At 40.2% G+C, this 27227-nt stretch overlaps 1 protein-coding gene across 4 annotated transcripts in view; it reads left to right on the forward strand.

Annotated features, from left to right (window-relative positions):
- Nucleotides 1-1241: 1241 nt before the first annotated feature.
- Nucleotides 1242-27227, forward strand: part of LOC143412244 (uncharacterized) — a 171339-nt gene continuing 145353 nt past the window's right edge. For all 4 annotated transcript variants that reach the window (XM_076873101.1, XM_076873104.1, XM_076873102.1 and 1 more), the window contains exons 1-2: nt 1242-1315; nt 2136-2218. In XM_076873101.1, coding sequence (XP_076729216.1) covers nt 1299-1315; nt 2136-2218 — 100 coding nt within the window. In that variant the 5' untranslated portion in view covers nt 1242-1298. The remainder of the gene's footprint in view (nt 1316-2135; nt 2219-27227) is intronic.

The following is a 27227-nucleotide window of genomic DNA, read 5'->3' on the forward strand; positions in this document are numbered from 1 at the left end:
AGGCTAGATTGCATGAAAGGAGAGGCGCTGGACTGGACCTACCAAAGGGCCGCGCAGCCTAGGGGAATCCTAGAAGCCTTTCTAGAACCCTGGCCCAAGCCAACGGCCAAGAGAGAGACCGCCCGCAAAGGCGAGAGGGGGAGGGCGAGGGCGGGCTCCGCTGGAGGCGGCGGGCTCCAGGCCCGGCTACCCAACCCGGTATTCTTGGCGCTGGAAGGTCAGGACAGGTACGTGGGTAGCATTGGACGCGCAAGACTTGCGGAGAGCCCGGGGACCCCTGGGCTCTGTCCAACCCTGTCTGGAAGAACCCTTAAGAGCACTCCTAGTGGGGGCCAAGGGGTCGCACCGCCCACTCCAGCCTTTGGGGAAAGTCGGGAAGTGCAGTCAGACGCCGAAGCTCCCAGAGCGCCGGATTCCTGGGGCTGGAATAGAAGGCTCTTGCGCACCCGCCAGTGTGGAGTCAGGGGCTTCACGCCCCGCGCAGAGGGTTGCAGCCCTAACCTCCTTAGTTCTTCTGTCCTTTTCCCGCTCCTTCCATATTTGGCTGGGTTCTGGGGCAAACAAAATAACTTTTGCAATTTTGATAAGTTAACTGGAGGCAAGCGGTGTTGGAAAAGCGCGATTAATGCAGCAACGCCTCACAGTAACTGAGTCGGAGATCTCGTTGGTCTCCTCTCTGGCGGGTGCAAGTCAGGTTAGGTATTTATTTGACCTTTTCCTGTGTGGGGCCAGCCGGTGGTGTTGGGCCGTGGTGGGCAATGGAAAGAACAATCACCACGGCTCCCTTCTCCTCTTTCCAGCTAGAGACCTCTTTGGGAGGGCTTGCTCCCACCACACCTCCCCAGGCCTGGCGGAGAGAAGCGAGTCTCCAGGGGAGCGACGCAAACTCCCTTCACCTGCAGCTCCTCCTCTCCCGCACCTGGCTTCAGCTGCGGAGTCCTAAATTTGTCCAATCCCCCAGCCACCTGTGTTGATTCTTCTATTGACCCTGTTTATTTTTTTGCTAGCAACATGCAGGATAAATTTAGCCAAACAACCTCCTGAACTGTGTTGTTTGGAGTGGGGAGCGAGTATCTGTTGTCCTCGGGGATTTTATTTTGAGGACCTAGAATGAAAATGAAAAACTAACCTAATCACCACCCACAACTTGGCCCTGGCCAAAGGAAAGGGGGAGGGTTGCGCTCAGGACTCCCAATCATTTAGACCATTCACTTTCTTATGGGAGGTAGGTGTGAGGGGGCGCGAAGAAAAGTCATCCCGCTCCCGGGGACGGGGGAGGGCTAAGTGAGGCAGATCCTATGGCGCATCTCTCAGGGTGAGCTTCTCCCAGACCTTGCGGGCCCCACGCAACCAAAGACAATTCCCATGTTTGCCTTGGCGTTTCGGGTCGGGACCGGGAGGAGGGTTCTAGCAAAGCAATTGAGAAAGTGGGGTTGCTAGCACTGGAGGGCTGTTGTAGTACCTGTAGTCCAGGTACTGTTTTGCGCCAATTCGCATTTCCTTCCGAAATTCGGGATTACCCAAATTCCTGTCGTGGCATTTCAACAAGACCCCAAACCCTGTCACTGTTTTTTCCCACCTCTCCCCACCCCCACCCCAGCTTCCATCACTCCGGTAGTCCCGGGGAAACCGGGCTCGGGATCCTCCTCTTCCTCCTCTCCTTGTCAACAGCCAACCCCTTAGGAACTCTGCTCCCCTGGGTCTTTGCCCTTCCTAGCTGGTATGGAGCTGCGGGCTGGGATTGGGGTTAAGAGGGAGTAGCTGCAAAGGTAGGTGGGTGGGGAGGATCAGAAACGGTGTGGTTCCTCTCTTGCAAAAGTAACAAGAACTCCTGTAAATTCTACTAAAATTAAATTCCACCCCCCTCTTCAAATCTGTCCCCTCTTCACTCCTGTAAAGAGAGTGAGGAGGGGAGTCGGGTTGTCCCCGGAAAGGGGGGATCCTGCGCAAATTTATGCCCGCTTCTCTCATTTGTTAGTTGATTCCGTCTAAAAGTTTGCTATTTATAGGCTACACGAGGCAGTCCGAATCCCCGCGCCCGCTTCCTTGTGCCAAATGAGAGCGGTCCCGGAGGCGCCAAGCGGCCCGTCCCAGTCGTGTCCCGTGATTTTTGTTTTGTTTCTGTCCTTTCGCAGCAGGCAACCAGGAAGAAGACCTCAGGGAGCCCCCGAAGTCACCCACTCGGCTGTAACTGAGAGGCGGTCTGCACTCCGACCATGTGAGTTTCCGACTGACCCCACGGCGCGCGCGGGCGGGAGGGCGCGCAAAAGGCGCTGCGGCTCTGCAGCCTGCGCGACCGTACCCCTGGCTCAGTTTTCCCTCTGCGCCTGTGCCCTGTTCGACCTCCAGCTCCTCGCTCGCTCTCCTCCCTCTTTGATCTCTCCCTTCTCCGTTTCAGGGCATCTTGTACTCTCCCTTCACCTCTTTGGCTCTGCTCTCAACTTCAATTTGAGTTTGCTTCTAGACACAAAAAGAGAGAAAACTGGCCTTTACGTGGGAGGCGGGGTGGGCGTGTGTGCTTCTTAAAGGAGAAAACTGCTGGGTGGGAGGAGGGAGGAGGGAGGGGAAGGCGCGTGCTGGAGCCGACCGGGAGCGCGGCCCCGCGCTCTGGGGGAGGGGATGAGGTGCGTCGGGACCGAACCTTTCTCTGCAGAGGCTCTGACCGTGGGATGAAAATGCAGTGCCCGCGTAGCCTGGCCATTTGGCGCCATCGCAGTGCGGCGCGAGAACAGATTTGTCTTAATCAAAATCTCCGGACCGCTCTGGGTGGAAAGGAGAGAAAAGGGAGGAAGAACGTGGGCACGGGCTGGGGCTGGCCGGAAATAGAGTTAGGGTCAGGTCCCTACACTCCAGGTACTCGGGGCGCTGCGATCTTTTTTTTTCCCCCAGTGGCTGCGGGCAAGGGACTTGCTTGAGATGAGCGCAAAGGTGCCAGTGGATCTGGTAGTAGGTCCATCTCTACGCCTTGACCTTGCCCCCTTTTCTAAATGCCAGAGCCTCAGCCCTTGCGTCTACGTTTTAGAAATCAAATGTCAAGGGGCAGGGAAGTATGGCAGGCTCGTTCCCTGAGCCCGGGTGAGAGGAGTGTTAAAACACCGGGAACCGCTGCACCGCCAGGGGCTTTCTTTTCTTGCAGGCGCACAGAGGCGGGCTTGAGACTCCCTCAGGGTGGGTGAGAGTGCACTGTTCTATCACTGCCTAGGCCTGAGTGAGGTGGGGATGATTGTGATTGAAAATAATTCTGGGCTTGAATAATTTTGGCTGAAAATGAGAGCGTAGTGCGGGGGAGGGGGGGAGAGCTGAGGAGCTGACTTTGCTTCTCTAGTGGCCCTGGTCTCAAGTGCATTCATCTGGATTAGGTTCTTATGTGCCATCAGTTTTTCCCAACGTAGTGAATGTCACAGTTAGAATCCTCTTTTGGCCACATTTCCCCCAAATCCCAGGCTTACTTTGTGGATAGACTAGCAGAGAGAGTGAAGACTGAGCTCCAGTATGTGATGTTGTCACATCCAGAGGACATACTTCCCAGGGTCTGTGACCAGAGTTGCCCTTCACAGTGCAAGATGGGGTGTAGTGTAGTGTGTTCCCAGCCTGCATCCTGTGCCTCCCTCTGGAGTTAATACTGCAGGAACAGTCTGGTTCAGACTGGACCAAAGGCACCCACACCTGGCTCTGACCTATCTAGATTCTCATCCTGGCCTGCCCAATATACCTGGCAAATCTACCACCAAGCAAAAGGCAAAAGCAGTTTACTGCTAGTTTTCCTTGGGTGCAGTTGGGAAAATGGGTACATGTGAATCTTTGAACAAATTCCTAGCTAGAAATTGATGGCATTGAAACTAATTGTCAAAATTTGGGAGCTGGAGGTACTGTGTCTTGGAATCTCTCCCCAACCCTATTTCTGGACAGAAAATGTCATTAAGCTTTCTGGGTTGCCGTTCCTTTTTTTGTAAACCTTCAGGAAGGAAGGAAGAAAAGAAGGTCCTCAAAATAAGATGGAATTAAACAGAAGAAGAGGGGAATGGAATGATAAAAAGGAAGCCACAGTAAAAACAAATGACCTGTACTAGCTCCTTTTTCTCCTTGTCCCCTTCAAAAGGAACAGGATCTTTCCAGAGGGAAGGAATTAACCCAAGAATAGATACACTTCACCCCCAGGTTCCCTGATGATAGCCAGCTAGTGGGTATGTGTCTATGTGTGCACTGATTTGTCCTTAGCCCTCCCAACTCCTAACTCTTGGACACACCTTGCTCAGGCACTGATCAAAGGGAAAGTCCAAAGTGCCCTTCTGGCAACCCCCTCAGGTTCTGTGTTGGCATAAACTCAGACCCCTGAAGGTGGAAACAGTTGTGCCGGGCTTCTGGGCTTCAGTAGGAGAAGTCTTCTCTCTGAAATCATTTTGCTTTTAGGACTTTTTAATCCTAAAATCATTTGCTTTTAGGACAAATGGGCTTTCCCCAGCCTTTGACAGTCACAGAACTCTGAAGTTTCCTTTGCTCAGTGAAGTGAAATTAACTTGCTCTAGCAATGAGCTCTGGCTTGGCTTTCTATGTCACTGTCCCTCCAGAATCCTACTTCTCTCTCTGACAGCACAGATTCCTTTCTGTACTTTCCTTGCTCACTCAGTCTCTGTTAGAATAGCTTCAACCCCTAGGACTTTATTCATAGGTTGGGGCTGTATATTAGAAGTTTTCCTTCTCAGTGTATGTAAAGATGACATCTCCACCTTTAAGACAAACAACAAACTTTGTATGAAGGGAGTTGGTGGCAGAGAATACGGAGATCTCTTTGTTTCTAAATCAATTAGCAAAAGAAAAAGAAAACTTGTTTTCTTTTCAAGGGACTCTGGAAAAATGGCCAAAAAAAAAAAAAAAGATCCTTTTCTGATTTCTTCAGGTCTGCCTCCTGAAACCCATAGAGGAGGAAATGAGGGGGGAAACACAAAGGCAGTTGAACTAAACCATCTGTGCCCAGCCATTATTCCTCATATTATATGGCCTTAGATCATGGTTATAAACAGTGGTCACCATTTTACCAATTATAGCAGAATCACCCAACTGTCCATTAGTTGTGCTTTTTGTGACTACTGAATGGCTTGGGATGGGATGATTAACTTGCACTACCCCAGAGAACTAAATTTCCTGTTGGAGCAAAATAGTCCTTCCCTTTCTCAGCCCCACCTCCAGGTCTTGAACCACTATCCTGGCCTCTTTCCCAGTGTGACTGGGTCATCTGGGAATGAAAAGGCCCTTGGAGACCCCACTTGCCCCTGTCCCTTCCCCAAGCTAGACCTTTGACAGAATAAAGAATTTCTGTGCTGAGAATACATGTTTGGATACAGACAATGGCCAAATAACAATTCCTTTGGCTTTCTCCTCCTTTCCTCTGACTCTCAACACCATCTTTCTTGGTCAGCAATGGGGTCTTCTTATCTATGTGTCCTCACTTCTAGGGACGGTTTTGTTTTGTTATTTATTTTTGCATAGAGGGACTGAGTGCAGTCTTCTTCCAGGATTTCATTTTATCATTAAATGTACACATTTCTAGGCCTGAAGCCTAGATAGTAAGATGGAGGGAGTCAGGGAAAACTCAGAGAAGACCTAAGGGACTCTGTTGGACAAGGAATTTCAGTTAACTTGATGTTTTCTTGTTATGTCACATGAGTTTTTAATCTTATTTTTTCTCTTTGAAGTGAAGGAAGTGGAATTATTAGATTATGTGACTGCTTTAGCCATACATATAGGTCTAGATTCTGGCTGAATGTGTTCAGAATTTGACCATTAGATACATATGCAACCTGAAAAGTTTTCTGTGTTCTCTTCTATGTTACTTAATTTTGACATAAAGTAAAAGGGTTCATTTTCATCAAGTTCTTGTTCACCTTCAACAGGTTGGTTTCAGTTTCTGTATTTCTCAAATTTCTTTAAAATAATAGCACATGAACCAGATATGTTTAGTTCTGAGGGACAGGATTACTTGCACCACAATTATCTAGATAGTTCTGGCTAAAACTGCCTTTGCTCTCACCTGAATTAGACACATACTTGAGATGAAAGAGAGGGATTTTTTTTTTTTTTAATTTGAATTATTCAATGCTCTTTTTTTTTTTTAATTCTACCTGTTTGGAATAAATCTAGTTATATTAACATTTAAATAGACATGTCATAAAAGATAAGCATAATTTTTTATGTGGAGAATTTCTTTGAGGTATTTTAAAATCATAGCTTAGGTGTTTAACTTCAGGATACTGTACCTTTGAAACTAATTGACAGCTGCATTTATTTTCAGAACCTTCTATCTTACTTTATTATACTTCTTTACAATTTTATTCTCTGATCTAAGTGAATCTGCAATCAACAGCCTTAGCAAGTATGTACCTTAAGTGAGATTTTTTTTCCCCAACTCTTTAATTTGTCCAACTTTTCCTCATGTCTAACTTTACAGTTGAGAAAAATTAAATCTAGAACATATAATTTATTTACTGGTCTGCTTATTTAAGCTGCATTTTATTACTAAATATGTTTCTTTGTGGGAGAAATATATATATCATCTTTTAAAGGAACTCTTGCTAAATAGTTTGTCACCAGTGTTCTTTATTTTCTCTATCAGATACAGTGTTATTTCTGATTCATTCATGTCACATCAACTAAGAAAATATTCAAATTACTGAGCCCTGAAAATCATATCCCTCATCTTATCAGAGTAATTAATGTGTAATTATTTTGAATTATACATTTTATGTATTCTAGAAGACAAAAGGTTTTACACATATTCCTTAATTGTTGATGTTCAAATTGGCTAAACTATTGACAGAGAACATTTGGAAGTAGAGACGTAACATTAGAAAAGTTGAAATTTCTACTGGCAAATCAACAACCCAAAAATGCCCTTCAAGAGCAAAGGAATAAAGATAGAAGATACAATGAAATAAAAGGAATGAGGACACCTGTGTCAGTTACTGATCTTCAGGATACAGTATCACACTCTTTAAAAAGTTTTGACTCTTCAAAAGGTGTGTGACTACTTAATGGCCTGGGATGGGATGACTAACTTGCACTACCCCAGACCATGGGATTTTTTTATGAGAACTAAATTACCTGTTGGAACAAAATAGTCCTTCCCTTTCTCAGCCCCACCTCTAGACCTTGAACCAATATCCTGGCCTCTTTCCCAGTCTGACTGGGAAAGAGGGCTGGGGGTGCTCCTCAGTGGTAGAGGGCTTCCCTAGTATGCATGATGCCTGTGATTGAACCCAGGCACCATGATAACTGTGTGTGTACACACACATATACATATTTTTTGAGTGATATATCATGTTAAATTATTTTGTATTGGAGGAAGAGACTTTTGGCATCTTTCAGTAGGGGTTCAAGTGAGTACTGCATTTTTAAAATGCAATAAAATTGACAGAACAAGCTAGACGCAGTGTCACATGCCTGTAATCCCAGCAACTCCAGAGGCTGAGGCAGGAGGATTCCAAATTCAAAGCCAGCCTCAGCAAAAGCCAGGTACTAAGCAATTCAGTATGACCCTGTTTCTAAAAAAAAAGATACAAAATAGGCCTGGGGATGTGACTCACCAGTTGAGTGTCCCTGAGTTCAAGACCCAGTACCAAAAAAAAAAAAAAAAAAAACATGAAATAAAATTCACCATTTTAAAGCATATGACTTAATGGCTTTTATTACATTTATAGTAATGTGCTACTACCACCACTATTCAAATCCACAATATTTATTAACCCCCCCCCCAAAAAAAAACCCCATTCTCATTTAACCAGTCACCCTCATTCCTCCCTTTCCTCAGTGTCTGGCAACAACTGTCCTTTCTGTCTCCATGGATTTGCCCATTTTAGATATTTCATATAAAAGGAATTACATAATATGTGACCTTTTTTGTCTGATTTCTTTCACTTGATAAAGTGTTGTCAAGGTTCATCCAGTTGTGACATGAATCAGTACTTCATTCTTCTTTATGTCTGAATAATATTTAATTGTATGGATTTACATATTTTGTTTACCCATTCGTCAGCTGATGGGGATTTGGGTTGTTTCTGTTTTTTGGCTATTAGGAGTAATGAATGCCACTGTGAATATGTGTGTACAGACTTTTGTTTAAACTTAAGTTTTTAGTTATTGGGTATAACTTAGGAATCACCACATAGCTTTTATAGCAGTTGCTTAATTTTACATTCACACCAGAAACAGATGAGGATACAACTTTTCCACATTCCATTAACATTTATTTACTTTTTAAAAAGTGATAACCATAATAGTGGGTGTAAATGGTATCACACTTTTAATTTATATTCCCCTAATGACTGATAATGTTGAACATCTTTCATGTTCTTATTAGCCATTTGTACATCCTCTTTGGAGAAATGTTTCTTCAGGACCTTTGTCCATTTAAAACAGTGTTTTGTCTTCTTATTGTTGAACTGTACAAATTGTTTATATATTCAAAATACTAGACATAGAGAATGTGCAAATATTTATACTTCTATTTTTGTGGGTGATTTTTCATTTTCTTGATAGTGTCCCATCATTCATAAGTTTTTAATTTAAATAAGCTGCAGTTTACTCATTGTTATTTCTAAAAATCAGTGTATTCTACATCCCCAAGAAGACTCAGATTAGATATAATACATAAACCACACACACACACACACACACACACACACACACACACATTAAAACTCCAAATCCTAAATAAAGAGAAGATTATTTTCTACTGCTGAAATAACTTTATCAAATGCAGATCACCAGAGAGTACATGAAGTTACTGCTGTTATTCAAGAAAAGGAAACAGGACTACATTGACCTTTTTATTCGAAGAAGTCCTGACTTATTCAGATAAGGTGTCTACCCTTATGGTGAATGAGATCCTTTATCTCAAGAGGACGGTCATTGTTTTTTTAAAAAATTATCACTATCAAATTCATCTACCAAGAAATTTCAAATAGTCCTCTCTGTTTAAATAACATTAAGGATCTGCCTTAAACCAACAAGAACCAGGAAAATCAAAGTAAAGGTTGACAGGGTGTTCCCAACTTAGCAGTTTCTATCACACAGGCCTGGATAGTCAGATGACCTGCTTTTAAAGTCCCTAGGAGAAAGGTCTTGGAGTCAGAGAGAAGAGAAAGTAAATTATTGCAAAACATTGTTAAATCAAAAGTTAATAAGAGTAAGGTTATAAATGGACATTATTGAATGTCAAGGATTATCTCAAATTGGTTACTTTTGAACAATTCATTTATTGATTAAAGTAACTCACAATGGTTTGAATCAGATCTTTATTTAGTTACTGAGAAGGTCTGTGGTGAATGCTGGTTTAGAGACCTCTGGTTTATCCATCTGACTTCTTGGCTCAGATTTATATATTTGTCATTTTGTGAAGTGTACTATTGGGCAAATCACTGGACATTTTGTAAGTGCCTGTGCCCATTACTCCCTCATGGCTAATGAGTACATGCAGCTGCCTCTCTAAAGAATTCCTGACAGGTCCCTAGGGAAACTCAGTTTCCTTATCAGTGGAGGAATATGGTCATCCCATAGTTAGAGTGGGGGGTAAAATGACATATATATGTGAAAATATTACCTGCACATGAGATATATTCATAAAGCACTTCGAGATTTTTGTGTATTTTGTTGTTTATGTAGCACTTGCTACACATCAGTTATTATCCTAAGATTTAACAATAGTGGGGAAAAAACTTGGGATTGGTGCTATAGCTCAGTGATACAGCATTTACCCGACACCATTAGGACCTGGGTTTGTTCTCTAGCACCACAAAAGGAAAAAAAATATTAAAAATGGAGTTCTCAAACAATCTTAGAAGGTAGGTATTATTATTTCTTCCTGTGTTACAGATGAGAAAACGAAGGTACAGAGGTGTTATAAAACTTGCCTAAGGTCCTATATCTGATAAGTGACAGAGCGAGGTATTGAATCTAGGAAGTCCGGCTCTAGACTTAGTGTTGTTACTTATTACATTAAACTGCTTAAGATGAAAAATCTACAAACTTTAGATGAAAATGAAAATCTCTATGAGTCGACTTAAAGATTTATCAAGTCCCATTAGGTACCAGCGTGCTCTTGAAACATTGGAAGATGTAACAAAGCTGGGGCTGTTTTCCTGCATTCTCTCATGACTGTAATTGGCGGGAGCTGAATTATCACTGTTATCTTTTGACAGTTGTCCAAGTTGGTTTGATTATTCACTTGTTTGTTACTACTAACATATAGGCAAGGAAAATAGGTCATAACCAAAACCATGAGCAGAAAGGAAGTAATAATCAGGAAATGAACACTGTGGCATGAACTTAGATCTGCAAAGTTTTCTTGCTGCTAGCACCAAACACAGAGCAATGGGCCATCAAGTTTGTTGGGTACCTAGTCAATGCTTGAAAAGCTGTGATAATTTGCCTTCTAGGTAGAGGTCTTTTATTATAGAATTTGTTTTCTTGTTTTATGTGCAAGAGGTAAATACAAGAAATATCTATTCCAAAAGCAGTTTTCAGAATATCACCAAGTTGGGAAGCAATCCATCTTTACTGATTTCAAAATATTCATGCTGTGCAGTTGGACTGTGCTCCTCGCAATTACCCTGAGTACTGCCATTCTAGAAGGGTCTCCTGAATGGAAAGAAAATTAAGTATGCAGAGTATTTATCATTATATGTATTTCAAAACATTCTAATTTTTGAACAATAGTTAATTATTATTAATGAGAAATACTTCATTAGCAAGAACCTTCCTTTTGTAAACGTGTCAATATCAACTGAAGAGTTTACTTTAGTTATTTGCCTACTCGAGATTGAAGAGTCTGTTTTTTGAAAGTCTGATATTAAGCAGAAGACATATTTTAGTACTCTGTGTGCTATGGCCAGTGCCGTATAGTGTGACCCTTATCATGATTTGGCCAATGTCAAATCCATAAGCATGAGACTCTACAGTTTCCTGGGTCGATTGACATGGATATGTACAGCAGATTGGTCCATACCTATTTTATCTTTGAAATATCCAACATAAACATTTTATTTTTGTGTGCTGTCATACTTCTTTTACTGTGAAATAGTTTGTTGAATATTATATAATGTTAAAATAACTGCAGGTTTCTTGATTTTATTGAACAACATATGTTTAGTAGGTCTCAGCAGAATTTTATAAATGATTTCTCCTTATGCAGTGTTATGAGATTGGTAGATTAAGAAATGCCAGCCAGATAGGTCATGAATCCCACTGAGAGGAAAGTGAGACTTAGAGATTACTGTCCATGGCTACATGACTAGTGAGATTGCTGACCTGCAACTCAAACCCAGGCCTCTGATACCACGACGAGGGATTTTCTCTCTCATGATCTCTCTTTATCAGCTTTTCTGAGAATGTGTTCTACCTGAATGCCTGTTTCAAAATGCCCTAGGTTATTTGTGTAAAGGGTAGATTCCTTGGTCCTTGCTGTAGAAATATTACATCCTCAGGACTCAGAATTTTTAGAATTCTGAATCTCTGAAAAGATTTTTATATACAACAGATAGAGAGCTTTGTTGGTCTATATACTTGAAACATTTGGTTAAATTAATTTGGCAACAAGAAAAGACAGTTGGAACAGAAAAGAGAAGTTTCTGATTACACATGGTACATACCAGTGTATGCTTAGTACTTACTTTACATGTTAGAATTTATATTTTCTCAGGGCTAGGGATAGAACCCAGGATCTCGCCCATGCTAGGCAAGTGCTCTGGCACTGAGCTACACCCCCAGCCCCTTGGTGGAATTTAAGAGATTCACTGGGACTCTCCAATTTGGGAAGGTTGTCCCTATTTGAAGTATTTCATAGAAGTGTGATATTTTTATTACATAAACTTTTACAAAGGTAGCTCTCTGGTCTTTCTGCTTTATTGACTCTGGGGTCCTTTCCATATTGTTTCTCTGCCACCCCCCTGATGTGTTTGCATTTGTGCAGTTAGAGCCAACCCAATTCCAGGTTATCTGAGAAAAAGTTAAGGACAAGCAAATTTTCTTGAAAGCAAGTGGCACAGAGGTGCATTCTTCTCTTAGACTGTCAGGAGCTCAGTTGTATAGCCACACCTAGCTGCAGGGGAGGCTGGGCAGTGTGGTCATTTGTAGGTGGTCAGGATCTTGGCTAAATGAGTATTCAGTAACAGAGAAGGGAAAAGGACATTGGAGTCAGCCATCAATCTGGCACAAGACTTTGGCTTTTAAATGGCAGACCTCACTGGGTTTAGAACCATACTCGGCCATCTACCAAACTTGTTCTTGTCTTTTACCCTCTAACTTGGGTTGTGGCTACACTACCCTTCCATGCACCCAGGGAACAGGGAGATAGCCTTTGACTCTTCCTTTACTCTCATTTTCATCTCTTTTGAAGCTGCCCATTCCACTTAATCCCCTACTCCTGCCTTGGTTCATGCCTCATCATCTCTCATGTGGGTTTGTAGAATGGCCTCCTAACGGGTCCCCCTGTCCCTAATATCAGCCTATCAAGGACATCCTTCACACTACCAGGAGAGTGATTTCTCTAAAATGCAAATCTGATCATCATTTTACTCCCTTTTTACAACCCTTCAGTGATTTCCCATGGCAAACGTCCAAATTGCTTTGCAGAGCACAAAAGGCCCTCTGTGGTTTAGTCCCTGAATCTCTCCAGCCTCATTTCTGACACTTCACGATTTCCCTCCCCAAAACGGATCACACCCACAGCTTCAGTTACACGGAATGATGGCAAACTGTTTCTCTTCTCCCTGGCTCTGCTCACGTCTCTTCTGCTTGATGAATGATGATATCCTTCAAGACCCAACACAGCTGACCCCTGTCCTGTAACATTATCCCAGCCTTCCCCAGGGAAATCTTCATCATTCTTTCTTTGTTATGTTTCATTTATTCCATAAACTTCGTTGGATTGAATACCTGTCTGTTAGGCACTGTGCTAAGTATTGGTCATGATGACAGAAGTAGATCTGATTCTTGCCCTTATGGGGCTTATAGTCTCCTGGCGTAGTTGGACGTCGATCAGATTTCCCAGAGTAAATGGGAAATTGCAACTGTGGTAAACACAATGAAGAAGAAAAAATAGGGCACGATAATTAGCTCAAGAGGAGAATTTGACATAGTAAAGAAGCACAGGAGGCTTTTAGAAACCTAGTTTAGATAGAGTTGGAATATGAGATACTGTGTTAGCTCTGTGTTACTGTGACAAAATACCTGAGATAATCAATTTACAAAGAGGACAAGTTTAGTTTGGCTCATAGTTTTGGAAAGTTTCAGTCTATGGTTTGGCGTGTTGCCTCTGGGACCATGGTGAAGTAGTGTGTTACACTGGGAGTGTTTGGCAGAGGGGAAATCACTCGCCTTGTGGCAGTCAAGAAGTAAAGAGAAGAAGATGCTGTGATCTGAATATCCCCTTGAAGGACTTAGCCCTAATGATCTAACTTTCTCCCACTAGGCCCTGCTTCTTAAATGTTCCACCATCTCTCAACAGAGTCCTGGGCTGGCAACCAAGGCTTCAACACATGGGCCTTAGGAGCATGTTCAAGATCCAAATTATAATAGACATCTTGGACAAAGCCCCGAGCAGTCATTCATGTTACATCATGCGTATATATATTCATATTTACTGTATTATGATTGCCTCTGTGTGTGTGTGTGTGTGTGTGTGTGTGTATTTTGTTTGTTAGATTATAAGCTCCTTGAAGGACTGGAGCAACATTTATTATTATTATTATTATTATTATTATTATTATTATTGATCTCGATTCATTTTTGTATCCCCAGAACATATTCCTATAGCTGTACATAGTATTTGGCCAGTTACTGTTTGTGAATAAATGGTGTAACTGACCCCAAGGCCCAAACAATTTCTCCCACACCAGTAGTGGGAAGGAAAAAAAAAAAAAAAAGAACTGGAAAGGCAAGTTGAAGCTCAGTTGTAGAGTGTTTTAAATCCCTGGCTAAGAAGTTACATTGTGACATAAAATGTAATTAAACCTCCAGTTTACATTTACTTTCCAATCCAACCTTTGTTTCGAATAATACTTGTGTTATTTTTAAAATCATATAATGTTTACCCAAAGGGACATTCTCTCCTATGTAAATCAAAGCCAGCCAAGCTCTGAGAAAAATATAGAGATCGTGCTATAAAAACCAGCTATGCTTTTATGCTGCAGGACCAAATGAAATTAGAACAAATTCACAGGAAAAAGGTTCACAGATTCAAAAGAAATGGAACTGGGACTGTTTATTTTTTAGCTTTCCCCCTTTTCATTTTGTATTGGAGGTTAGGACTCAGTCATTAGGGCAGATCTAGAGAGACATTCAGACATTTACATGGTTCGTTGCTGGGTTATTTTCACAGCATGTATCTGAAGAGATTAATGTTGAAGGGCTACCACTGTTTCTTGGAGTCACAGTGATAGAACAATATTTTGAATGTGTAGAATTTAGTCATAACCACACAAACAGCCTCTGTCTGTGGTGAAACAAAGCTAAGTCTATAAATGCCCTGTGAAGTGCTTGGAATTAAAACTGACTTGTGCAGAACCTTGTTTGCACGGGGTTTGTTCTCAGTAATGAATGGGTCTGTTTTAGGTTTATTAATCCAGACTTGAACAAGAATTGCTTCTACCATAATCCTGAAATTGGATACATCATCCTTTATTGTTATATTAGAAATTTTATTTTTAAGGCCCGATACTTGTCCCCCACATAAAATATGCAAATATTTAGGTCAAATAATGTGTTTTCCCCATTTTGTATGCATTTTTTTTCTTCCAAATGCAACTCATTTTATTTCTTTGTAAGATTGTGTTTTCTTTATCTCATGTGAGCAGAGGGGACAGTGGTTGACTTGAATGAACCCTCAGATTTTTCTTGGTGATCTTAATGATGAGTATGAATTGAGCATCATGCAACTGATAGCCCAATCATATTGATTTTAATGACTGACTGGAAAATGACTAGATACAGCTAGAGACTCTGTGGTTACGTCTACAAAATACTAAATGTAAATCTGATGATTTTCTAGTAGCTTGAGTCCTCAAAGACAGCTGAGCTGAAGGTAGACCTTAGAAACACTGGTATTTGCATTAAGGAGTTAACAGAGTGATTACAATCCCAGGATCCAGAATCAGAATGCTTAGGTTAATTTCTTTCTATAGTCGTTTATTAGAAGTATAGCTTTGGGTTAATTATGTAACTTCTTGTTTCTCAGTTTCTCCAAATGGAATGAGATTATTAATATACTTATTGCATTGGGCTTTTCGGAAAATTGAAATTGTTCTCATCGATAAAATGCTTAGTACCTGGCACATAATGAACACCAAATAATTTCTAGCTGCTATTATTAGATCAGGAAGATGCTTAGAGATGGGTTTTATAGAGACAAAGATAGATTGGTGAAGGCAAGGTCAGTGCTCCTTTTGGTAAAATGGAAAGAATTTTGAACTTTCTGGTGAAGCATTAAATATACATCATTTGATTGACCTTCTAAACTGAAATATTTTGGAGATTTCTTTCTACAAATACTCACCAAAAGTATTGGGAGTATCAAAAAAATCTTCCAGAGAAGCTGACAATGTGTGTCATTTAATGACAAGTTAAAGACCTCAAGATGATTTAGTTTGGTGACAAGAAAGTAAATAAAATAAGATAAAATAAAATCACTAGGTTGGACTTGTAAATGGATTTATTAACATATTTAATAATGTCAAGTACTTACTGAGTACTTATTACCTCACAAGAACTTTAAATTCATTTAATTATTTGATTTTATTTAATTCTTTAGTCACTTAATTTCATTTGCCCTTATGAAACTCTGAAGTATCTTTATCTAAACTGAGACTTGGAATAATGATGTGGTTTTTCAAAGTTCCCAAAGTTGAGTACCAGGATCACTGTTTCAACCTGGTTGTGACAGACTTTAAAAGCCAGTTTTGTTTTTGTTTTCAGTGCTGTGGGTGGAACTGAGGGCCTCACACATGCTGGGCAAGTGCTCTACCACTGAGCTATACCCCTATCCCTAAAGCCAGTATTTTAATATCTATATTTCCCTCATGTATAGTTATTTATGTTAAGAACTATCATCAATATGGTATTTTTTGGTTTTACGAAGCACTTTAAAAGACTTATAAGTTAAGCATTCTTTAAGTATCTATTCTGCATGTAAGGACATTGAAGCTTAATGAAGTGGACTGATTTCCCCAGGACTCTTCAGTAACTATGTGTGTGTGTGTGTGTGTGTTTTGCTGCTGCTGTGACTAAAGGACCCCACCAGAACAACTGTAGAAGAGGAAGAGTTTATTTGGGGGGCACATGGTTTCAGAGGTCTTAGTTCCATTCCTTGGGTCTTGAAATGGGGCTGAACATCATGGTGGATGAGTATGGTGAGTGAAGCAGCTCACATGATGATCAGAAAGCAGAGAGAGAGAGCTCTCCACTTGCTGATACAAATATATACCCCAAAGCCACACCCCAATTGCCACCTCTTCCACCCACACCCTACCACTTCAGTTGCCACTCAGTTAATCCCTATCAGGGGATTAATTCACTGATTGGGTTAAGACTCTTATAGCCCAATTATTTATCCTCTGAACCTTCTTGCATTGTCTCACATGAGGACACCTCACATCCAAACCATAATACTATGTATCTTATTCTTAAGGCTCCAAATTTTCTATTGTAGATACAATCCTCTAATTGTAGAGATTCTTTCTAATTCCTTATCTACCATCAACGCAGTTGGCTGATGCAGCAGAGGTGGGGGTAAGAGCCAGCAGAGATGCCAATAGGGAAGGGATTCATGAAGTACATGCTAACTGTACTCCCACTGTCTTCACAAGTACCCAGCATCTTAGTTGCCACATTCTTGGTAACATGATGACTAACTTATTTTTTCCCCTTCATTGACAATGTCAAAATTATAACTAAAAATATCTAAATTAGACTTAAGTAAGACTATTTTGATAATATGGATATTAAAATTCTAGGGGAGTTATGGGAGTTTGCTTTTCCCATAAGTTATGGTACTCATTCTACCTACTATATATTATATATGTTATATTTCTTTTTTTTTAAGAGAGAGAGAGAGAGAGAGAGAGACAATTTTTTAAATATTTATTTTTTAGTTTTTTTCGACAGACACAACATCTTTGTTTGTATGTGGTGCTGAGGATCGAACCCGGGCCGCACACATGCCAGGCGAGCGCGCCACAGCTTGAGCCACATCCCCAGCCCTATATGTTTATTTCAAGTAGGCATCATTACAGTCAAAACATCTCAGCTTTTTGATAAAACACTGCTTGTAAGTCAATAGATGCTACAGGAGCTCACATCAGGAAAACTCATGGGCTTAAGTACATCAGGAGAATCAGGGATTATTAGTTTGGTTTGAATTAGTAGCAAATCATTCTACCCTATCTGGGAATTTGCCAGTGAGATGACAACCAGAGTTAGGACCTGCCGGCAATTGCTGTTATCCATGGTGATGGCTTTATACATTCCTCTCAAGATAATTAAGATATTTATATCCATAAAATGGAAAAGTGCCTATCTTAATCTATTTTATCTATAATGTCTACATAGAATCCAGACATTTTAACAGGCTGAATATGAGATCAGGATCTTTGTGGGAAAAAAAAAAAAACATATTAATAAATCTTTCACTTGGTCTTTTTTCCCCTTCTGCATGCACTTATAATAAAAATTACCATTGAGAAATATCTGAAAAACTGCTAGTCAGTGGATTGGAAGTCAGCCTGCTATGAACTCATTCATTCATTTATTCATTCATCAAATTTATATTGCGAAGGCCTGATTTTGGGTGCTAGGTAGTGAATGAAAAATGCAAAAATCCTGAGGCTCATGAAACTTACGTTTTGGGTGAGAAAGAGGGAACAGTATGAGTAGGTAAATATGTAGAATATAAACTAATTATAAGTTTTGTGGAGAAAAGAAAAAGGAAGGGAAGGGGATATGAAATGATCAGGTGGACAGAAAAGGTATCTATGAGAAAGGGACTTTTGAATGCAGATGTGAATGCAAGAAATGAAGGAACCTCACAGGATCTGGGGTTAGAACATGTGTTTTAGTCAGATTTTTACTGTTGTGACCAAAAAGACATGACAAGAACAGTTAGAGGAGGAAATCTGGTGCTCATGGTTTCAGAATTCTCAGTCCTTAGATAGCTGACTCTCTTCTGTGGAGCCTGAGATGAAGAAGAACGTCATGGTGGAAGTGTGTGGCAGAGGAAAGCACCTGGGAACATGGCATCAGGAAGCGGAAAGAGACTGTCCTCACATGGACAAAATATGTACCCTAAAGACATGATCCCAGCCACACCCTACCTGCCTACTATTACCATTCAGCTAATTTCTATCAGGGAATTAATGTGCTGATTAGGTTAAGGTTCTCATAACTCCATCACTTCACCTGTAAGCTTTCTTGCATTGTCTTGCATATGGTCTTTTGAAGGACACCTCACATCTAAACCATAACAGCATTTCAGGGAAGGGAACAGTAAGTACAGAAGGGTTTGGGATGCTTAGGCAAGGACAGTGAATCTGGAACTCAGGCATAAGAGGGTGAGCACAGGAGATGGAATAGGGGTTATGGGGGAGGGAGGGTAGGAGAATGTTTACAGATCATATAGAGTTTTATAGTTCAAAGTGTGCAGAATTTGACTTCCTGTTATTCCAAAACCAGAAGCGTGGGGGTAGATAGGGAGGGGATGCTTTGGAACACATGAAGATGAGGCTCTTCTTGTGTCAACTGAATTTTATTGAGCATCAGCCACGTGGCATGTACTGTGTTATGCTCTGGAGATCCAAACAAGAAAAGATAATTTCCGCTAAGTTATTCAGTTTGATAGAGGAGATAAACAGAATCTGGTAGAGAACACACAGTTAACTGTTAAGCCTTTTGGACATTCATGCACAAGTGACAGGTGTACCCCACACGGTGAAAAAAAAAGTTCTTGAAAATTTGTAAATAGATTGAAATTGTATCTACTGAACTATATTGAGAATGAACTCTGGGGTATTAATAATGCCAGTAAATCTATGATTTATCATCTTGTGAAATGAAAAAGTACCTTCTATTAGTCAGTCTAAGTATTCCTACTCTTGTTTTGGTTTAAAGTTTACAAAAAGCTGAAATTAAACACCTTGATCTGGGAAGACGAATATTTTTCAGACTTGCTCAAGTTATATGGCCCAGGAATGTAAACTGTTGCTTAACAGACTGATGCTGCCTCTTTCACCCAGGTTGGGCATATGAAGGGCATGGCATAACTCAAAGTTCATAGGGCTTCATGACATTTCCAAGGCCCAATACAAAGTTTCTTCTTCTTCACTGGAATAGTTTTAGTCTTAGTTATTTTTTTTCTACCTAGTTGTGTTAACTTTTCATCATTGTGACCAAAATTCCTGACAAGAACAGCTTAATGGAGGAGAATTTAATTTTGAGCTCATGGTTTTAGAGGTTAAGTCCATGGTCTCCTGTCTCCATTGCTCTAGGCCCAAGGTGAGGCAGAGCAAGGACATGGTAGAGGAAAGCTGCTCAACTCATGGCAGCCTAGAAGCAGAGAAAGAGGGAGAGAAGCAAGGATTCCCTAAGGCATGCCCCCAGTGACTTTCTTCCTCCAGTCATGCCCACCTGCTTACAGTTACCACCCAGTAATCCACTCAAATTATGAATCCATCAAGTGGATGAATCCACTGGTTAAGTTACAGCCTTCATAATCTGGTCATTTCAGTTTTGAACATTCCTGCATTAACTAACATGAGCTTTTGGGAGGACACCTCATATCCAACCATAACACTACTATGCATTAATAGTTTTATATAGTAAACTAGCAGGAAACTTCAAATCTTAACACATTTTACTTTTTTTTATACAAGGCAAGAAAATATCCCAAATCCATGTAGTGAATCTAATCTATAAATGTATTAGAAGTGTTCTATGGTATGATTTGAGTGTGTCCCCCAAGGGTTTGTGTGTTAAGAGCTTGTTACCCAGGGTGGCCCTATTGACAGGTGGTTAGACCTTTGAGAGGTGGTAAAATCTTTACGAGTCAGTGCCCATCCCCCTCACTCTAGCTTCCAGTATTGCCATGTGATTTCTCCTGCTCATACTCCTGTCATCGTAATACCCTCTGTCATCAGGTCTCCATCCAAGCTGAGCTGATGCCAGTGTCTTGCCTTTAACCTCTAGAATGCTGAGTTAAATAAAACTATATTTTTTATAAAGTCCCCCAATCTCAGGTATTTCATTATGGAAACAGAAAACTGACTAATACAGGGTCCTCCTCTCTCCAGTCAGAATTCTTCAAGGAAAAAGTAGTAAGGACTTGGTGGACACCTTGAATCAACCACAGTTGATTTGTGAGCCTTCTGGTAATAAGTATTTATTTATTTTTTCCAAAATGAAAACTGTTCTTTCCCAAGGCTCCCAAAGTTTCTTCTTATTGTAACATTGGTTTTAAAGTTCAGGATTTTGTCATCTAAATCAGGTCCAGATATGGATTGGTCTTCCTGGGGGTAGTTCTTTGAAAATGGTTTCTCTTAATCTGAAGATAAATGATCTGCCATCCCACCTCACACACATATACTTCATAGATGATGGTGGTAGAGACAGAACTTTATAAACACTCACAGTCAGAAAAGTGGGAGGTGGGATGGGAAGCTAAAGCAGTTAATGATCCCGGCAATTATGAAAATTGAGCTGGTCACAATTTTGTGATTAGATTCAAGTCTTGCTTTCTTGGAATAATTCTCTGGAGCTCTTATGTCTGTTCTCATATATATTGGTTCCATCTTTGAATCAGCTTTCCTTAAATTAAAAAAAAGCATGTCTGTAAATAAGTAGCTTTTTCAGCCTCTGTCATTCTGTCAGAAGATGGGGAGTCTCAAGGCTTCATCCTGTTCTGTCTGTCCTCTTTAGTCAAGACTGCTGACACTTCTTCCAACACAATACTCTTAAAAAGTTTAATGGATTTCCCATGAGTTATTGGCCTCACCTTCATATCTCTTCACTACATCCTTCATTATCTTGAGCCCTATAATAGGCTACTTATAGAAAAACACACTTTGGATATTTAGAAGTTCTCTTAATTCACAGTGTCAATGATGCTTGCCTGCAGAACCTTGGAAAGCCCTTTTGTAGTGAAAAGGGGCATCCTCTCAAATCTCTCTGATGTCCACCTTTCATCCATGTCCATCCGTCTGTACTGGGAATGAAACCTAGGGCCTTGTGCATGCTAGGCAAGCACTCTACCATTTCTTACTTTGAGAATCCTTTTTGAGAAAGACTGGAGGTGAGAAATAGTTTATTTTGACATCCAGTAAATCCTGGATCCTTTGTAATTCACCTGAGTTCTCAATTTTTTTGAATAGTCTTTTTAAAAAAATTCATCCTTCTCTTCCTGATTTTTATTAAAGGCAGCTAAAGAAACATTTTTCAACATTCTACCTAGAGATCTTAGTCATAGTCTCAAAATCATTAGATACTCAGTCTCTTCTATTTTCAGTATTATTCTAGGCAAGAATTTGGCCAACTGTTCTGCTGTTTTTTAATTCAGGTGCCTTTTCAAAAGCCCCCCTCCCCCCATATTTTTCTGTCCTTCGTATGCTCATTTCCATGAAGCTCTTCCAGCTGTCATTAAACACCCCCTGAAGGCCCTAAGAACTGGTGGTACTTCTTGGTCCCCAAATCACTGTCACCCATTTTAGATTTTCATGACAGAGTACCCTTCTGATAACAAATTCTGCTCTACTTATGTACAGCCATGTGAAAACCACATAAAAACTTGGTGGCTTAAAACAACCATTTTATTTTGCTCATCATTTTGTGGATCAAGAATTTGGGAAGAATTTGCTGGACATTTCTTCCTTTGGGTATCTTCTGTATTTGCAGGTAGATGTCGGCTAGATAGCACTGTGGTTAAGGGCTGGAAGTCCAAATGGGTCACTCACATGGCTGGCAGTTGATGCTGGCCATTGTCTGGGAATTCAGGAGGGGATGTTGACCTCTGTTCATGTGGCATGGGCTTCTCACATCACGGTGACTGGATTCTAAGAGGGAATTTGTTGTGAGAGAATGTTTCAAAAGACCTGGATAAAAACTGCAAAGTTTCTTATGAATTCACCTTGGAAGTCCCAGAATGCCACTTGTACTGAATTCTAATAACTTATATACCATGGGCAGAGCTATTATTTTCTTAATGAGATGGGGAACAAATAATTTGTTGCTATCTTTAGTTTTCCACAGTGACTATCAGAGTCCTCAAAACTATCTCACTCTTGAGAAGATTCTATTGACAAAAGAGCCAGCCGTTAAAAAAAAAAATTGGGAGATGATTTGGGGGACTCTCTGGATCTAGGAGAGGGATTTAAAATTTTTTTAATCCAGAGAACCCTTCTTGCAAAATGCTTTTGTTCTGAAAAGTTCCTCAAGTTTTTGAAATCCTGCAAACTTTTTGAAGATGACTTTCTTCTTTGGCTCATTCATATCATTCTTCCAGTTTTGAATGCCCTGGACTTATCTGCACATAAATTCTGAAATTGTGGGAATCCCTGTCAGACTGATCCACTTCAGCTGAACGGTCCACCCTATTTTACAGTCATCAACAGGATTCAGTGATGTTCAGCAGTGGTAAAGTCGGACCTTTGTTTTGGTGAGCTGAGTGCTGGGAACAGTGGGGTGGTGAAACCCTTGGTCACATCCTATGTGTGTGTGAGGGGATTTTGGAGGCTCCAGAGCTTATGCCAGCCATGTAGGTGTAACAATTCTTAAGGTGTCTGTGTTGAAGGGGTGTAAGAGAAGGACCAGGAAATTTCAGTGTGCCTCTGAGGCAGTCAATCTCTTGGCATCTTGAGCTCCAGGTCCCCAGTGACTGACCTCTATTCTTAAATGGGGACCTGTTCTTAGGACACTTTTCAGTATGGTCCACACTTGGAGTAAACAATAAAAAATGAGGACTCTAATTCTAGAATTACTGGATGTTTGCCTTCTAACTCAGAGTGACATTCGTAAGAGGATGGGGGTGGAAGCAGGGCTAACCCTAACAGGAAACTAAAGCCAGGAGTCACTTGGGTAAAATTCAAGATCATATGCATGCCATGTTTTGGAATGTAAGAAATCATAACTAATACCAAAGTCAGTGATTCCTTGTCATCAATAAGATAGGTTTGGAGGATGAGATCAAGAAAGAGGAGAGCAGGATTTCCCTATCACAGGGATGGTATCATGGTTTCAACTCACTGATAAACTGGGAGTGAGTTTTTGGCATGCTGTGTTCAGAAAAATCCTGAGGCCATGTTTGGTATGGGTACAAAAGTGTACCATGATTGGTTAACGCTGTCTTCTAGGGATCCAAGGCTGAGTGGGGCTGGCAGCCTATGTGCCTTGTGTATGTCTGTGGTCCGGCTGTTGAGGAGGTTCACACATGAACTTCAGGATGTGACCTTGGAAAGCTAGTGATGTGGCTTAGAATTAGAAACTAATTGGATAATTAGGGATGATTTACCCCTTAAAAAGGTCAAGGCACACTTACCCCAACTAAAAGACCTTTAATGATATGCTGTATTCTGGAAGTCAGAAATTAAAACCACACAGAATTCTCTAAACACTGGACCTTTTCATACACTGTAACCATTTTGCCACTAGCCTCTTTGACTTTTTTGGCCTCTTTAAAAACAATTTTGCCTACTTCACCTGTCTACAATCCCCAGATTTCATCTGGAATAATGGAAGACTTCAGATTTTTCTTCCAACTACAGTATTTGGCTCCATTGGGGTAGATGGAGGCAACCTCCCCCACTAGGGCAGGGTTGTGTTAGAAGGTAGAGGAGATGTGTGTTTTAAAATAGTACTTAAATTGATTGAAGTGAAAGATGGCACCTGGTGAGAAGTTCCCTCTCCAACTGTGAAAAATGGAGAATGTTTGCAATTTCCTTATCTCCTTGAATGGCATATCCAAAACTTGGGTGCTTCATCTAGTTCAGTCCAGAACATTAGCAGAGAAACACATCTAATTTGATTATAAGGAAACGGAAAATGGCCTCATACCTCTCACCTGAGATTAAGGTGGTCTCTGGATCTATGTCTATGGGTAGCAAAAATTGTGTATGGAACAGAGCATAGAGTTTGTACCCAACTTTCTTGGTTTTTCACAGAGCCTATTTAAAGTGGCTTTGCATAATATCTAAATGCAAGAAAACTTTTATCCCATTTCATGTCATGAAGTCCTCTTGTAATATTCTCTTCACTGGTTTATACAAATATAAACCTGAGCACTATGGTAGGAAAATCAGTTAATACTCTGCTCTTCTGCATTTGATGTTGTCCCAAGTCTATCATATAGATAAAGCCCATCTATCATAAGTAAAGATAGTCTTTTAGTCTATCCCATTTCATGTTTTTGTATCAGTTATCAGACATCGCAATTTTAACAGGGATCTATACAGCTTGTTGTAAATCTATTATTGTAATGATTTTTTAAAATAAAAAGTTCATTTGCTTTAATTCAACAGTTTTATTTTTAATTTTTTGTGGCACTGAGGATTGAACCTAGGGATACTTTACCACTGGTCCACATCCCAACCCTTTTAATTTTTTTTGAGACAGGGACTCACTAAATCGCTTAGGCTGGCTAGAACTATCAATCCTTCTGCCTTAGCCTTCTGAGTCCCTGGGATTACAGGTGTGAACCACTGCACCTGGTAGTTTTATTTATTTATTTTACTCCCTAGAATAACAGTTTTGTGTGAAGTTAGGTTAGATGCTGCAGTCTGCAAAGGTTTTAGACACACCTCTATCCTCAACCCTATCCTCAAGGATTATATGAATTTATGGGGGACAAGGGTATAACACTTCCTCACCCCTCACTAAGGGACACCCTAAGTATAAAGTAGAGTTATGGTAGATACCATGAGAAAACTGCGATAACTTATGAAAGTCCAGGTGGTGGAGAAATTGTAAGCGAAGGTGGAGATTGACTATAGGGAGGTAGCATTTAGCAAGAGATTTGAAGGATGAGTAGGATTTTGACATATGGAAATAGTGGATTTTTGAAAGAAAATCAGAGGTTGGGATAGTAGCAACTCTATCTGGGCTCTTTTCACTAGGTTAAGAAGTTGTATGGTAAAGGATTAGAAGAAAAGGCAGAAAAAAGTAGAAAAAAAAAACAAAAAAACTGCATAAATTTGAGTACCAGTTTAGGGTATTTGTTTATAATTTGGTAAGTTATGGAGAGAACTGATTTTTTTTAAACATAGCAGTAATATCATCAGAGTCAGTAATGGCATGCTTTAAATAGAGTTCATCTCAAATGGGCCACTCTGTTTATGAAGATTTTTATCTATATATGCACATAAATATGTACATATAAATTTTCACAGCCAAAGGAAAAGGTTGTATATTATGGCATAAAATTATATTTTTTTGGCTCTGACTCAGCAGTCATAAAATCTAAGTATTTCCAAGCATAAGAAAGATGGAAAACACTCTTTATAACATCTTAAATAATTGTATGGAGGCCAATCCTACAGCCCTTGTGCATAAGTAGCTCAGATTGAATTTTAGGAGAGTTTTTTGAACATTTCAGCATTAACTTTTGGGCATAGAAACAGACCATATATCTAATGGCTAACTTCCTTGTGAACTTTTAGTCCCAACTACCTACAATGAAATGTTCATATATGCATTTAAATGCAACTATTAAGAAGAACTGGAACCTTTTCCTATGTCTGTTGCCTAATAAAACAAACTTTCCAAACTAACCCCGAGGGAGTAAAAGTGCAATATAAGTTTCGATTCCAAGTAAAAGGACATAACTGGAAATCACACAAGACTCTGTCAGGGAAGCATTGACATTTGATTCATCCATGAATAAATTATGGTTGTAGTTTGAGTGCTGGGTAATGCCACTACCAATAAAAATTAATGTAAGCTAAACTGTTTACCCAGGACAGGAGAGTTGGAGTCCTGCAGAATCTAGTGAACATTAGAAGGGAATATCTTATAAATGTTCTAAGAGAACAGATGAATACTATCATATTTATTTATTATCTTTAATTTTTGTAATGTAACATCATGGAATGGCAAAATTCACTGTTTCTTTTTCTTCTTTTTTTCTTCTGAGTTCTAAGACTAAGCCAGACTATTATCAGACAGAAAATACTGAGAGAAGTCAAAGTTTGAGTTCTCCTGTAATATTTCTGCTTCCTTTGCAAAACAGATTAAAATATGGAAAATAATCAGTCTAATCAATATGTCTAGATCTATTAAAACTGCCTTCATCATTCCAGTTTAAATTTTTAAATTTTTCCAGATGGTAACACAAGAGGAGAGATGGAGGGGCTGACTTTTAAATCATGATAAGCTTGTAGGTGGTGGTAAGAACATAGAATTAGGCAAAATATCTATTGTGTACCATGAAATTTTTATAGTGTTGGACACTTTAGAGTGATAGGAGGGAGTTTAGAACCACCCGCAGCCAGGCAAAGGAAGTTGTCAGGGTTACAGGCAGTAGGGTTGGAGGTAGGGTTGGTCATGGGGATGGGGGCGAAATTCAAAGCCAAGTATCCCCTTGTCAGCAGAACTGCAGGGCTGCCAAACATCTAGTAACAAGAGAGGTGAAGTTACCAAGAAGCCTGCTATGGGAATTTTGTTTACAAAATCCCTCTTGGTCAGTGAGATTCTTTATCCTGGGCAACTCAGAGGTTTTCTTCTTCCTTCATATTCAATTCCTAAAGTAAAACTATCCATGTCTTTTACAACCCTATCATCTTTTTTTAAATTATTTTTTTTATTATTTATATGTGATGGTAAATGCATAATAATTCTTATTACACATATAGAGCATATCATCTTGAGTAATTCACACAAAACACTTTCAGGAATTAGTCAAATAAGCCCTTAAAAAAATACTGAGATCGGATAGAGGTTTTTTTTTTTTTTTTTTGTGTGTGTGTGTGTGTGTGTGTGTGTATGTGTGTGTGTCTGTTTGTCTGTTTTGGCAAGGAGCTATCTGACAGGTCTCCCTGACCAGATCAGGACAGCCTAGAAGAGATATGACCTTCATGCTGCCATTGAATTAAAGATTCTCCCCTTTGATCTCAGTTCTATATGAGATTTTAAATACCATTCCTTTCAAAAACAATGGTGCCCTTGTTTGAAAATTGTTTGAAATCTATAGCTCAGAGATTGTATTTAAA

This window comes from Callospermophilus lateralis, chromosome 13 (assembly GCF_048772815.1).
Source record: "Callospermophilus lateralis isolate mCalLat2 chromosome 13, mCalLat2.hap1, whole genome shotgun sequence".
Classification (NCBI taxonomy): domain Eukaryota; kingdom Metazoa; phylum Chordata; class Mammalia; order Rodentia; family Sciuridae; genus Callospermophilus; species Callospermophilus lateralis.